Genomic DNA, 14,668 nt, shown 5'->3' on the forward strand with positions numbered 1-14,668 from the left:
TGAAGATATGAAAGAAAATTTGCAGTGCATCACGCCACAGTGTTATCCTGTGGTGTTCAGTGCTGCTGCTAAGAGCTGAAAGGCATGTGTTCTCTAGAATACATAGCTGCATTTTAAATGTAGTTAATTATATTTTCCCTAAGCAAATTTCAGCCCAATCTTATTCTAACATCTATGGCAAAAAAAAAAAATTATTCAAGGTTGTGTTAGAATTATTGTATTTGATGTTGAACAAAAGAAGTGACAGTGAAAAAGATACAACAGGTGGCAGTTAAGCAGTGAAAATTCACAGGAAGGGGGAGCAAAGAAGAAAGTGAGAAATGATATCTCTTCACCTGAAAGCCGAAGTGAGACGGAGAGCAGACTGAAATGATGCAAACAGGCTGTCACAGGTGATGTGAGCATCAGCTATAAAGCAATGGACCCAACAGTAGATTGACTGCATGGTGAGGTGGACAGCAAGGGACTGCAATAAGGGTGCAGGGAAGGAACAGCAGGTGAGAGGGTGTGAGGGTGAGGTGGGTTGGAGAGAATGATGGCAGAAGACTATGTCTACAAGACATACTGAGACAGGCCTGAGAAGCAAACTTTGAACAAATGTTAATATGCATTGCTAGGTTTTTTTATGAAATCCCTGAAATGGAAAAAAAGTACCATCTTTCTGATGGTGAGGTGTAGAACAGAAGCAGTTTGTATGCGGATCTAATGCTGCTTTTGTTGTTGTTTATTTTCTGACCTAGGATTTTTTAACTTTTTTTTTAAAACTTTTTTTTTTAAACTGGATCCTTCACTGAAAGGAAAATCAGTTTAGTCATTTCATGAGGACGTTGAAAAGGTTGGGTCTTTTTGCACACATAAGAGTGTTGGAAGGAAGCTTTTGAAACTGCAAGATGTATAGAAGACAAAGGAGTTTCAGTAACAGAGAAAGACAAAGAAAGCAAACAGTGACTGGGACTCCTTAGTCTTTTGCAGTGTACATATGTGTATGAGAAGATAGTCTGTTTTCCAATGAAATGAGCATAAAAGTCAGTTTCATGCAGGAAGATCTGAATTACATCAAAACAAACTAGCTTAGGCATGAGAAGCAGTACAGTCACATTAGCCTGGTACTGCTCTGATGCTTTCTTTCAGCCAAAAGGAGCCAAGTAGGATGCCATGTTAACACAGCTTGATTGCTTCTGGTATTCAGATGAGTTTGTATTTCTGGGCATTGTGCTGCGTTTTGTGCAGGCACTTTTTGCAGCACAAAAATACAAAGGCTGTAGAAGGAGAGGGAACGGGAAAAGAGTGACGTGAGCTGATCTCTGTAATGTTATAGAGTATGTCAGCAGCAGAGCAGAAATATTGAATGTAGGAATGAACCAATCAATAGCAAGATTACTATTTCTAATCTGTAATAAAGTCCAGCAGTTCAGGATTCCTCACCAGCCTTTCAGATCACCTGCAATACCTTGTTTGCTGAAGTGCACTTGACAGTTCATGTGGAGGTGGGCACAGGCCACCTGGCCAGCCTGGTGATGTTACAGTCCTCCTCCCAGCTCCCAGCTGTGGAGTGCAATGTCCATGCTTTCTTCCAGGAACTTTGTAAGAACACCTGTGTTATACCTGCATGATCACATCGTAAGTGCTGTCAGTGTGCAAACGTGGTTTGCAGTGAAATACAATACAAACAAGGGTCTATCTACAATACCTACTTAGCTTTAAAAGGACCAAGTACCCTTTCCTTAGTCCTTTAATCCTTTAATCTTTCAGACTGAAGTCTGAGTAATTATTGTGAACTTCTGTCTATGTTTGACTTCCGCTTTAAAGGTGGAGAAGAGCTGGTGTGCTTGGAAGCTTGCTGAGATTTTCCAATGGTTCTGATTATTCTAGTGGAAGATACACTCTTGGTCTACAAAACTCTCTTTGCTTACTACTGCTGAGTGTCATTATGTAAATTCTAAATGTGTTTACTGTTCTTAATTGCTGTTCTTAATTACTGTTCTTAATTAACTGTTCTGTTGCTGGAATACAAATATTTTAATAGCTGAAATGATGTTTCTAGGAAAGGGTGATGCATGATTTGTTATACTAAAAGGTCCGTGAATCATTGTCTGTGCCCCTGGTTGTATTTGGTTAGTGGACAGCATAAAGAAGATTCATCCTGCACAAGATCCTTTGTTATTATTGTGTTGGCGGCAATCAGAGAATCACAGAATCATAGAATGGTTTGGGTTGGAAGGGACCTTTAAAGGTTATATAGTCCAACCCCCCTGCAATGAGCAGGGACAATCATAACAAGGCTGGTAATCAAAGGTGGTTGCCAGAGGCTCTTGTACTAAGGTCTTATACTAAGATGCTCCTTTTGTCTAAGAAAAGCACTATGATCTTTCAGATACATGGATGAAAGGAATAGAACTGAATTCACAGTTCACATTATTCAGATGTGGGTTTCAATCCTTATTACTAAGAAGCAGATTTCAAAATATTCTCTGATTTCCATGTTCCTTTGCTTACAAAGCTTCTTGCAAACTCTTTAGTATTGTCAGCATTGCGGGAGTTGTCACAAACTGAGGTCAAATATGTCCTTACACTTCTGACCAGACTAGTGCCAACCTCCCTCATCAACTCACTGTGGTTCACAACCTGGGTATTCCCTGAAAATAAGATCCGGTAGGCATAACAAAAACCACATGCTAAAGAGATCTATACAAAGCACAGCTACTTAAAAGAAGTATCCCACCTTTTGCTCAAGAGCTCCATGGTTTAACCATATAGCAGAGATTGATGTTCCCCTTTTGCCACCACTGTTACCTCCTGAGAGTATCCTTATAACACACAGGTCTGTTAGGACAAGCACCTCTTCACTTCTGTCTGTAGAATTGAATGAAGTCTATATTTATGTTGAAAATTGAACAATATGTTGAAAATAATATTGTGGCCTAGAGCATGCAGCTTGTGCAGTTTGAAATGGGAATGCCAAGTCTAAATTTTCTGAGGGAGCAAGGAATATCTTCCTCACTCCTTACCATGAGAATTTTGGGCAACCACTTGAGATTTTATGTGAACTGGTGCATTGGCCAAAAATTACTTTTTTTTTGGAGATGAGTTTTATAATCCCTGTGGGAATGTGAGCTGGGGCCAGGACTAAAGTCAGAGACACGATCAATTGAATCAAAAGGAGGAAAGCTATATACAGTGTCATTTTGACCTTTGGTGGAATTTTAGCAATTTATTATCATTGCCCTCTGGATTTCACTCAGCATTCACTAAGAAAACTTATCAGAATATGTTCCTTTTGGGCCAAAGAGAGTCAAGTATGGGTTTCAACTTAGTATTTTCAGTAAAATAAAAAAGCTGTATAAAAAGAGAAGATTGTATTCCTCCCTTTTCCCATTCATATTGTCATGCCTTTGTTTCCATTCAAATTTTTAGTCTTGGGCCCTACATCCTCATTGGACTTATTACAACTCATAAAAAGGCATGATGGTTTTGAGATGTCTGATGCTATGGTTTTCATCACCTCAACCCTCAAAGGTTTATTCAGCTTCATTTTCATAATCACACAGCACTGTGTGAAAACTTGCTTTTCCTTCTGCAGGTTGGTCTGGGAAATTCATTTACTGACAGGATCCGAATTGCTGTTGAAATGTCATGCAACTTCCTCATGTTCTCAGATGTGGATTTCAATTCCTGTCTTTTCTGCCAGAACAACCAAGTGCTGATTTTTATGGTGCAGTGTTCCTTTGTTATATTTCTATGAAGCTGTAACAGACAGATGATGAATACGCTTTAGAAACGGCCTTTTGCTTAAAGGAAAAAAAAGACAGTGTTGTGCACAAACTTGTTAGGATTGTTCTGTACACGGACTACTGCATAGCAGGGCATGGCATATGTTTTACAAAAGATAGGGAGAAAATGAAGGCTATTCTGTAACAGCATGAATGGTTGGTACCGCAAGCTCAGAAGAAACCACCTCCCAGATGCTGGCGCAGACCTTCTCTATGGAAATGTGTCGGGATGCCTGGCAGAGCCCTATGATTAAGTTGCATAGGTAGACTGCATTGAGGTTGCACGACAGGTTGATGTCCACTAGTAAAATCATGGAAGTAAAGAAGGATGGCTTCTAATACAGATCCTTGCTGATGGATCCTTGATCCTTCTAATACAGATCCTTGCTGATGGATCCTTGATCCTTCTAATACAGATCCTTGCTGAACCTCACAAGCATTCCATGACTCTGCTTTCACTATCACAAGCAAAAATGTTTCCCTGTTTGGGTTCTTCTGCTTGTTTATGGTATGTGTCATGTTCCTCTCACACTAATCCATCTGGTCAGGCAAGATTTACTCTTATTTGATATTTAATAATGATGATTGCTATCTGCTGGGGCTTTGATTATGTACCCCCTTATTTTTGTTCTATCCTTTTACTCTCAGTAATATGTATATTTTACAAAATCCCATCCCCTATGTCATGCAAGATACATGCTCTGCATTCTCAATGTACTCCGAGCTATAAAAAGACAGATTGCCTCAAATGTCCCACATGAGGCTAATCCAGGGATCTAAACATTGATGCGAAATACTGTTCCATTCCTCGTTCAGTCCTTCCCTCTATGTCCACCTGCTTCTAGGTAGGCTGTGTGCCGAAGTGAGCGTAGGAGGAGATTGAGGACAGAAAATTTCTTTATAGTATTAACTATGAAACACTGTGGTGGCTACATGAATGAAATTTAACCTGGCTGTCAGGGCAGTACAGGACCTTTGTTTCTGCATCCAAGAAATGGAGATACTGATGCTGATATTTTTTATTAGCTCCTTTCTCATACAGCTGAAATAATTGTGATTTATCACACATTAAGTAGTGGCATCTCAGTCAGTCCTCTGATAAAGGTAATTATCTTTCATTTACATGTAGTAAGTCTGCTTACTTTAGTTTGCATATTCACCTTTATGGTAACATAAAGGTCACCTTTAGCTGTGACATTAAAAGATGAAGGTCTAAATTTCCAGGAAAAGTCTTCTAATTCTGGCTGATAACTTTGATAAAGCTTGAGCCTGATTTACTGAGGTACTCTGAGCTCAAAGGTGGAAGCAATCAGAAAAATACAGCACCTGAGAACATCAGAGCCAGAATATTTCAAGTTGAGCCACAAATGAATGGGGAAGTAAAATTAAAAACCCTCTCCAGTAAGTCTAGCTCTGGGGAAGTCTAAAATTGCTCCTTCTCTTCTTTACTTCCTTATGCTTATTTCTGGATGTCCTTCAATGGTTTTTCAGATTATACTATATGTTAGCATGCTTTACTCAAAGTAATTCTTCCTTCTTATCTATTATCTCAGTAGTATTGTTATAAATGTTGTCTCTGATTTTTGGTTTTTTTGCTTTTTGATTATGTTGATGTGTATACAAAAGTACAAACAATAGTTTTCTTGTTACTGGAACAGGAAGGTACTCACTCTAAAACTGGACTTTCTCCTTTTGCATTATTTTAGGGCTGTTGGTTTACTGTCAGTAATACAATGTACTTTGTACATGTCAGGCAGTGCTATGTGCAAGGTGAAAAAATTAGCAGCACTAGGTCTGAAAATCTAATCCATTCTGAAGCAAACTTTAATTTACCCACCCCAAGATTTCCAGTACCTCACACTGAATTCCAGGTATCTGCTGGTCTTGAGGTTAAAGAACTCAGACAATAAACATCCTCAAAAAAGTATGCAAAGCAGAGTTGAAACAAAATCAGGGTTAGCAGTCTCATAAACTAGATAGGTGTTAGTGCAGGCAGTTAAAAAAGTCTGCTTGTGCATGCTTATGAAGCTTTCCTGCATGTGAGAAGCCAACTGCAATTGATGTTTATTATTCATGGGTAGAGTTTCAATGTGAAGTTGCTGTAAAAGCACTGCCCTGTCAGACTATTTAAGACTACCTTCAAGCTACAGATCCTGAAAGCCTCACGGGTGAAGTTGTGGAAATGTTTTCCTTCCCTTCATTGCCACAGGTCAGTGGTTCATGTTCCATGTGTGTGCACGGGTTGTTTTAATCAGGATTTTCCTTGTTTTTAGTGGTAGTCTAGTGTTTGTTTTTATTTTTGCTGATTTTTAGCTGTGATGGGCTTTGAAGGCTAGCATGGCTCTAATACATCTCAGCAGGAGAAGGTAGTGTTGCAAGTTCTGATGAGATCCTATTGTTGTTTCAGATCCACCTGAGAAAATGTTCCGGATCCTCATAATGTTGTTGCTGGAAACGCAACTCTATGGGGTTTCAGGTGAGAGAGAAACTGCCTTTCAATTCCGCGAGCAGAACCAATGCAGCAAATGTTGGGTTAATGGTTGGACTTGATGATATTATAGGTCTTTTCCAACCTTAATGATTCTGTGATTCTGTGAAATACCACTACGTCCTCAGTACATGGGCTTCAAGCACCCCCAGTGATACTTGCATGAATCCAGTGACGTCCAGACCCTCTGCTTTGCAACGCCTTACAGAAAGCACTGTGTACCAATTGAGCCCCATCACTTTCCAGAATCAGGCTTCTTTAAAGCATAATGTATTGACAGCTGAGGCATCCAGCATTAGCAGGCATGGCTATGAGAGGGAGGATGACCAAAGCAACTGAAGCCAGTTGTAAATTAAGCAACCTCAGTGTGAGGCAGAGTGAAGTAAAACCACATGTATTGCCTTGTCCATGCCCGTAGCAGGAGCAGCTTGGCTAAAACCCAGAAGGGGCTTGGCACTTCTTTGTATTATTTTTTCCCTCATTACAGTTGTAGTAAATGAATAAACAAACATTGCTAAGAGGAATTGAAGCTTTCCCTGTAAGTATTTCATGAACACCTGAAATAAAAGGAATGCACAACAGTTGCATTAACTTCTCTTTTGAATGTCACTATCAACATTTCCAAGTGCTTCTGAATTAAATCTACCAATATAGAAACTAGTAACAAGGTATACTGAATGATGCATCATAAATAACTCTTCATTATCAAGATACTTTAAAATGGTAAAATAGTCATAACAATATGAATTTCAGATTTGGTGAATGGCTAAGAAGATTATTTTGATACACTTCCTGTAATGCTGTTGCATATATCCGAGAAGGCGCATGGGATCAAATGATACTCACATGGTCTCAGGCTTGTGGAAGACTGTAATTGCTACATAGCAATCCTTCCAAGTTACATGTGCTTATCCAGTGCAACACTGTTTGTTTCACAGGAGTTACGGGATTTTCTCTTTGTAAAGGATAATGAAATTAGATTTACCATTTCCACAATTAACTGTTGCTTTTACTAGAATCCTAGGACATACAAGATACAAGCAGTTTCACAGAAGTGCTCCCTGTGTAATCACTGACTCAGCCTTAAGTTATTTCTAAAATGTGAAAAAAACCCTTGCTTGTTTGTCCTTGTCTTTCAGACTCTGTAATCAATACAGAATATAGATGATTTGCTATAAATACTACTGACATGGTAAAAATGTTAGTGTGAATAGCGATGAAAAATGCTTAAGACTTTTAGTCAAACCCGTAACCATATGCCTGACTACACGACACTTTCTTGCCCAAGTTTAAAGAAAATCAGAACATATTTTAACACAACAAATGAAACTGTTTTCTTTTCCTGCTGTAGCTTTATTTACAGTTGAAGTTCCTCAACAGTTATACGTTGTGGAGTATGGGAGCAATGTGACCATGGAATGCAGATTCCCTGTGAATGGCTCGTTAAACCTTGGACTCCTGACCGTTGTTTGGGAGCAAAAAAGGCAGGGCCTGTCGAAATCAAGAGAGGTGTACACACTCCGCAATGGGAAGGTATTCCCTCCATCTCAACACCACGATTACGTAGGAAGAGCAGCACTTCTGCACAGTGAACTGAGATCGGGACGAGCTATCCTTCAGATCACCAGCGTGAAGATCACAGATGCAGGATCATACCTTTGTCTCATTGACTACCAGGGCGTGGACTACAAGTACATTACTTTGGAAGTAACAGGTTAGTGGCTGAATTGAATGTAAGTATATATCCATTGAGATGTGGCTACTAAATTCCTATAGGCTTGCAGAAATTGATAAATTCGGAGGAATATGTTGCCAATTCTCTCACCAAGACCCTGTGCTCAACCCCCAGGTAAGCCAAAGCAGTTGTCTTAGTGATGTCTAGTCTTCAGTTCAACAGCCAGCTGGGCGTCTCTAGAAGCCTGTGCCAGAGAGGGAGAGCGACTGCTCCCCGTCCATCCTTCATCCTTCCTCCCTTTTCCCACACCTTCTTCTCCGGTGCCCTCACCTCCGCCTCTCATTTGACCTCCTGCCCTGTTGAGCCATCTCTGGCTATTCCCAGAAGTTTCTCAGAGGTGCTTTAATTTACTTACAAGCCCTGGTGCAACTACCCAAGGGGCTGGGAATTCCCTGAGTGACTGCAGCACCCAGAGCAAGGACATGTGATCTTCTGGGTTTGTCAAGGCCAAATGGACATTAGCAATAAAGGCGTACATTACTGGATAGCATGACAGACCAGTCCTTTGAAAGGTCTCTGGTGTTTCCCACTAACTGCAGTATGTCCGTGTGATACACGGCAGCATTCATTTCCTGCCCAGGCATTTAAATAACAAGCTTTGTCAAACGCAGAAATGGATACAGACATTTTTAAGACCCACATTGGGTCCTCTGAACTGTCCACACAGAAATTCTAAGTTCATTTTGTTCTAATATGATGAAAATAACACACTTGTTTATAAGCTATGGTAAAATGAACATTAAAAACAGCCTTTTTCTTGAAGTGGCATATTCAAAAAGTGAAAATAGAGTCCCATGAGATTTCACTTGTTTCCTCCGTATTGATAAATTATAAATTCAGTGTCAGCTGCTGCCTTGTATAAAGTAGTGGAGTAAGTTCTGTCACTGTAGGCTTGAGAAGGATTGAATGACGAATATGGAATTGTTCTACAAAACATCCTTCATCATTTCAAATAAGTGTACCTCAGATACAGCCATAGACAAAATATGGCTTTAAAGGGAAGGAGGGAAAATGAAGTGGGAAAATTACTATTGTTGCATAAACTAATTTCACTCAACTTCTTCTTTCTTATGCAGCATCCTACAAGAGAATAAACACTCAAGTAATGAGAAAACCAGGTGAAGACAAGTTTGTTTTTATGTGTCAGTCAGAAGGCTTTCCTCTGGCAGAGGTTTTCTGGCAAAATGAGAAGAACTTCAATCTCAGTGGATCTGCAGATACCACCTACACGCTGACCGCAGATGGCCTCTACAATGTCACCAGCATCCTGACATTCAAACCAAATATGAGTGAGAACTACAGCTGCGTGTTCTGGAATAAAGAACTGAATGGAGAAACTTCAGCTCACATTTCCACTTTAGGTTCGTATCATCTTGAACTTGTACAAGACAGAGAGTGTTTGTACATACATCGTGTCCTATGATCAATCACTGGAATTTGGTTCTAGAAAACTGTGTAATATTGATGCTCTGGAAAAGAAACAAGTCAGTATTATTTATGCCTTTGAAGCCTCATCTAGCTTGCACTCCAACAAGCCAGTCTGTCATTTTTCTGTATATTTTAATTTTAGAGTAGTTCCCATTATTTGGCTGCCAGTACAAAGGAAATTCTTTAATCTGCATGGGTATCTTCCCTGACCTAGATTCCTAATTAATTGTTCTTCAAATGGGATACAGATAAATTGCAGTAGGGCTCACTCAAATGCGATACAAATGAGAGATTTGACTCATTTTTTATAAAGCTTTTGTAAAGCTGTAGTAATATTGCAGAATAAAGTATTCATAAACTGAGGTAAAACACTACATTGATAAATTTTAAGAATCTTTCGTTCAGTCAGAGCAAGACTTTGGAGAATCAGAACTGATAAATTCAAAAATGATGCCTGTTTTGTAAGTTATAAATTTACATTCTTTTCATGTTTTTGACAGCTTTAATGAGTACACAGTATAGTGGACAAAAATCCCTGATCTTATTTATCGTCCCCACATGTGTGATGGTAGCTGTCCTTCCCTCTGCACTAATAATCTTTCAAAAGAGAAAATCATTCAAGAATGGGCAACCCAAAAAAGGTACATTTTACTTCATAGTGGATCTTTTCACTTATTCTTTATTTTTCCTCTGAATGACCTTTTGGAAATTTTAGTAACCCTAGGTATGCTTGTGTGACTTTGGTCACATTTTATTTCTAGATGCGCTCTGTTCTAAAATGAGAACTTGGATCATTTGAGTTGGGTTTTATTTTCCTCATCTTGCTACTTAGATGAGACAAGGTATACGGGGAAATAGATTTTTTTATCTGATCAGCTACTATTCTGTAAAAGACACAAACAAGCTTTGGCTTGGGTAAGGAGGGCTGTAAAAACATAGTTTGAATGCTGTTTTTCTTCATGGCCTCAAAGACATTGTAGCTACAGCATACTACACCGAACTTTTAATTTTGATCTCCATTAAGGCTGTATAACTAAAATGGTATGATGTACTGGACTATTACTAATAGTGTTTCTTTCCGTGTTTGCAAGTGCAATAGTGGAAAAGTAATAAAGGAAACAGGCTATTATTCTAGTCTTTACTTGCGTATGAATAGTCTCCAGTAAGCTCAAACAAACGTATTTATTGTCATGCTATTAAGGACTTCAGAATTTGGTTCAAAATTTGTAAAAGAAAAGAAATGTAAAGAAGTTTATATATTTGGTATGCGTTAGTAATAAACTTAAATGTCCTTAAAGCTCAGTTTAATCTAAAAGTTTGTTGAATTGTATTGTTTCTTTCAAATCTAGACATGTTTAAGCTAAATTTGAATACATTTACTTCAACAGACAGGAAAAGAAAACTGAACCCTAACCTGGAAGATGAGAACAGTAAGTCATAATGTTTTCTACATTTATGCTTACAGCTTTTTCTTTCTTACAGCTAAAATCTTTATAAATCCATAGATGGCAACTTAAATAATGTTACATCAAAATACAGGCTAGTTTTGAATTTAAATTCATCTTTTCTTCAATTTTATAAAAATGCAGTATCTAATTTATGACTTTCTCACAGGCGATGTAAAAAATTATAAATGTTCTCCTTCACTGAGATACAGATAACTTGCATACATAGCTGGGTATACACCTCTGTATACTAACTGCAGTTCTAGTAGCCTCAGCTGAGGAGGATACAAACAGAAAGCTGGTTATTTTGGAAGGCATCAAGATTTTTGTTGTAATAGTCTGTTATATTTTTGGCTCAGGCCACAGGTTTTAACAACAAATAAAATGATACCTCATTTATCTGGAATATTAGATCATCCACTGAGCCACTTCTCATGAGTATGTGACTTTCCTAGACATCCAGGAATTTTTACATTGCAGAGGGAAGGTAATGTCTAAAAAAGTATCAGGATGCGTATAATTGAACTGGAAAAAAGAAACCACCACAGAAAACTATAAAGCAGTACGATAAGAAAGCTCTTAAAACACCTACTTACATGCATCAGTTTTGTTACCTATAAATAAAAGTCTGATTGAGAGGTTAATGTATTGCCAGGAGAGAGGCTGTGGCCAGTGTTAGGTATGGTGGTATTGGGTTCAGCTGTAATTCCTTCGTGTCCAAGCAGACCCTAACACAGCCTACTGAGGCCAGCCTTGAGGCTGCCTAATGTGCTCTGGGAATATGAATGATTCTCCCCCAACGAGCAAAATTGGAGCAAAACTGTGATGCACCTGATCGAGAGGCCTGAAGAAATAATACATATCAGTTTCTGGACACATAGGCAGCTTTGGGCTTTTCCAAGGACAGGGTTTGCCTGAGAAGCCACCTGTGTTTCTAACTGCTGAAAAAAATACATCAAGAAGTCACCAGCTTAAAAAATAACTTCTGTAGGTGAAATGAAAACTAGGGGTTGAATGCAGAGGGCGTGAATTCACGGATTCCCGTATCACCTCAGGTTGTAGTGCTTGCATCTTACCTGTAGCTGTCCAATCCACTGCCATCAGTAGATATTACAGTCAAAATGACACTTTCAGAAAAACACTTTCACCTTTCAGAAATCAGCACTTGCTGTAGTCAAAGGCCCTTTCTTATTTTTCACGTGCTGCTGTGAAACTTCGGTGGAATTATGCCATGTGCAAATGGACAAATGCTCAAGGCAAGCAGCGATCTGGAGGACAGCGTGGGTGCATGTCTGGACATAATTCCAGTGCACGTCATCTGAGCACGGCGTGACTTCCCGTGGCTTTTTGTATTACTGTTGTAGAATTTTTTCACTTTGTAGGCCCTAACCTCCTCTGTGCACTTACTGAAATGAAGAAATTAGAGGAGAGGTAGCTGCTTTTTGTGGTTTTGTTTTACTTCTTCATTTTAATGACCGAAAATCTTTGTGCAACATGCAGTAAGTCATATGACAAACATTTATATTTCTCAGCATCATATATTTTGAAGAAACACTGGAAAGAACCTTTTTTCCATGATGAGTAGGTAGTTGAAGCATAAAAGCCACAGATACTTTACCAGAGAGCCTTGGAAATGACCCACATGGCCCTGTTTACAGGAACAAGGATTATTCATCTTTATCATTTTAACTTACAGCTCAAGCGGTATCAGCACAGAAGATGTAGGACATTTGATCTCATCACTGAAGTCCCAGTTCTCCAAACATTTATTCAGATACACAGGTTTTACTGACAACCATTCCTCTGGATGCTATCTAACCAGATTTCAGTTTTGTTATTTCATTTATATGGCTGATAGTCAGTGATAGCTTTGAAGTATTAGAAAATTCAGAATTTGGACCACACATTAGAGAGAGAGGGAGAATTCTTCCCTCTGCAAAGATTGCAACAGGGTGTCTTTATAATTAATGGGAGCTTTGAGGAGCCATTGTACCTTAAGCACGGCCCAGAAAAGCTTGCATACAATGAAGATGATAGAGTTTTCACTCTTTACCACTCAGTTGTTAAAATCAGGCTATTTATTTGCTTAAATTATTGCAGTTTTTTAAACTAATACTATTCCATTTTCTTTCTTTAAGGAGGTGATTTTAACTGTCAAACTGAGGCTTTCTACTTGACAACTGTCACAGCTTCAAGAGATAGTGGGAGTGTGGGTCTGTGAAAACTCTTCATCTCACATGCTGTAATTTGCACTTTTTCTATCTGTTTTTGGGGACTTCAAAGGAAAGTTAAAGCACTTTAGCTTTGGGATGAACAGTGAACTCATGGGGATTTATTGGCACTGCAGCAATGGAATGCCTCTTCAGATACCGTATCTTGAAGTTACTGAGAATTATGCTGTCATGAAATGTGGTTTACCATTATGAAGAGGTTATCTGAGTGCCTTTGATACACTTCAATTTTGGGCTTACTGTTGCTCAAAGAATTTTTGTTTAAGAATGCCTTTATTAACTGTTCCAGTCTTAGGAATGGTGCTTGGATTCAAATGTCTTGTGGGAATTTGAATAAAAGCTGTACATGCTATCTTATGTCTAAACAGTCATCTTTCAGGTGGAGATGTCATTACATGCCTGTATCTCATTTCCAAACTTTCCAACACATGAAACTGGAAATTAGCACAGGTACCCACCAGCATGGCAATATACGGAAGATATTTCATATCACAAAATCAATAAAAGGTTGAAGTTAAATCAAAGGACAGACAAAAAAAATCCCAACCCCAACAGTAAATCAACATTATGTCACAGAAGAGAATTTTAATCCACGGTCTATGTAAAACCCCATAAGTAAGTCAGGTAAAAAACCATGAACTGTGGTGCTGTGCTACATGACAGTAAGAAGTTTTACATTTGAACTGATTACTCAACAGAATTTTCTTTAGGAGGAATTTGGAAGCAAAAGTGAAAATGAAGCTCAGCCAGGTTTCTCCACTGATTATTTTTAAACAGTAATTTTAATTTTTCTTGGAGGAAAAGATGAGTCTTTTCCATGCCAGGCACTTACCTGTTTTATTTCCTATTACTGGAATGCCTAAAAATGCCTCATTCAACTCCAAATACGCTGTGTGCTGGGTGTAGCTTCTACAGTGCCAGTTTTGAAAAAATGACCAGCAGGAAAAAACTTTGCATCCTAGATAGTTATCAGATAGTGAAGCAAAGGCAGTGGGTAGGATTTGTCATATTATTTTCAAAGAGCACTGGCTCTGGTGAGCTGTGTTTTCTCCTAAGATAGACATAACAAGATTGAAGAAAGGTGTTCATATGGAAACTACTTTTGTCATTATCTTGCTTCTCCAAGAATGCTATGTGTTTCACAAAAAATATCCTATCAGTCATGTTAAGGTTTTCTTCATAGCACTTGCTCAGGATTTAGATGGGAGCTGCTTCTCCAGTGTCATGTTGCACCTATTTACTCCAGTACTGCAGTGCTGCTATGAGACCAGAAAGACAGCATTCACACCCTCCTCTGTTTCACCAGGATAACTGATTTTAAATAGCAGGGCTGCTGTTGATTTTACTTGTGGTAGAGAAACACTAATCTCTCTCTGTCATCACCTCTACTTTAATATCTATGTATTGTGCCTTTAAATACTCATTTGTAGCCATTGGATTCAGCTGAGATAAATCCACACTAGGCTTGCTATGTCCTTGCTGAGATGGCAAATCAGGTAGATGCCAGAGAATCAGAGGCAGCTTCTTGAAGCATTGCTTAGCTTCAGATGCAATAGCAGCTTGGGGACTGC

At 38.8% G+C, this 14,668-nt stretch overlaps 1 protein-coding gene across 1 annotated transcript; it reads left to right on the forward strand.

Moving 5' to 3' along the window:
- The first annotated feature begins 6,191 nt into the window (after positions 1-6,191).
- Positions 6,192-13,087, forward strand: LOC104263440 (programmed cell death 1 ligand 2). Its single transcript, XM_059834215.1, has 6 exons — positions 6,192-6,246; positions 7,610-7,972; positions 9,070-9,354; positions 9,922-10,062; positions 10,810-10,851; positions 13,005-13,087. Exons 1-6 carry the CDS (start codon positions 6,192-6,194, stop codon positions 13,085-13,087), a joined length of 969 nt encoding a protein of 322 aa, XP_059690198.1.
- The last annotated feature ends 1,581 nt before the right edge of the window (positions 13,088-14,668 follow it).

Source organism: Gavia stellata, chromosome Z, assembly GCF_030936135.1.
Source record: "Gavia stellata isolate bGavSte3 chromosome Z, bGavSte3.hap2, whole genome shotgun sequence".
NCBI lineage: Eukaryota > Metazoa > Chordata > Aves > Gaviiformes > Gaviidae > Gavia > Gavia stellata.

Bases quoted from the DNA above. Each gene is read 5' to 3' on its own strand.
- LOC104263440 (XM_059834215.1), top strand. From the start codon at position 6,192: ATGTTCCGGATCCTCATAATGTTGTTGCTGGAAACGCAACTCTATGGG. The intron at 6,247-7,609 runs GTGAGAGAGAAA...TTCCTGCTGTAG, and splicing joins GCAACTCTATGGGGTTTCAG to CTTTATTTACAGTTGAAGTT. The intron at 10,852-13,004 runs GTAAGTCATAAT...TCTTTCTTTAAG, and splicing joins TAACCTGGAAGATGAGAACA to GAGGTGATTTTAACTGTCAA.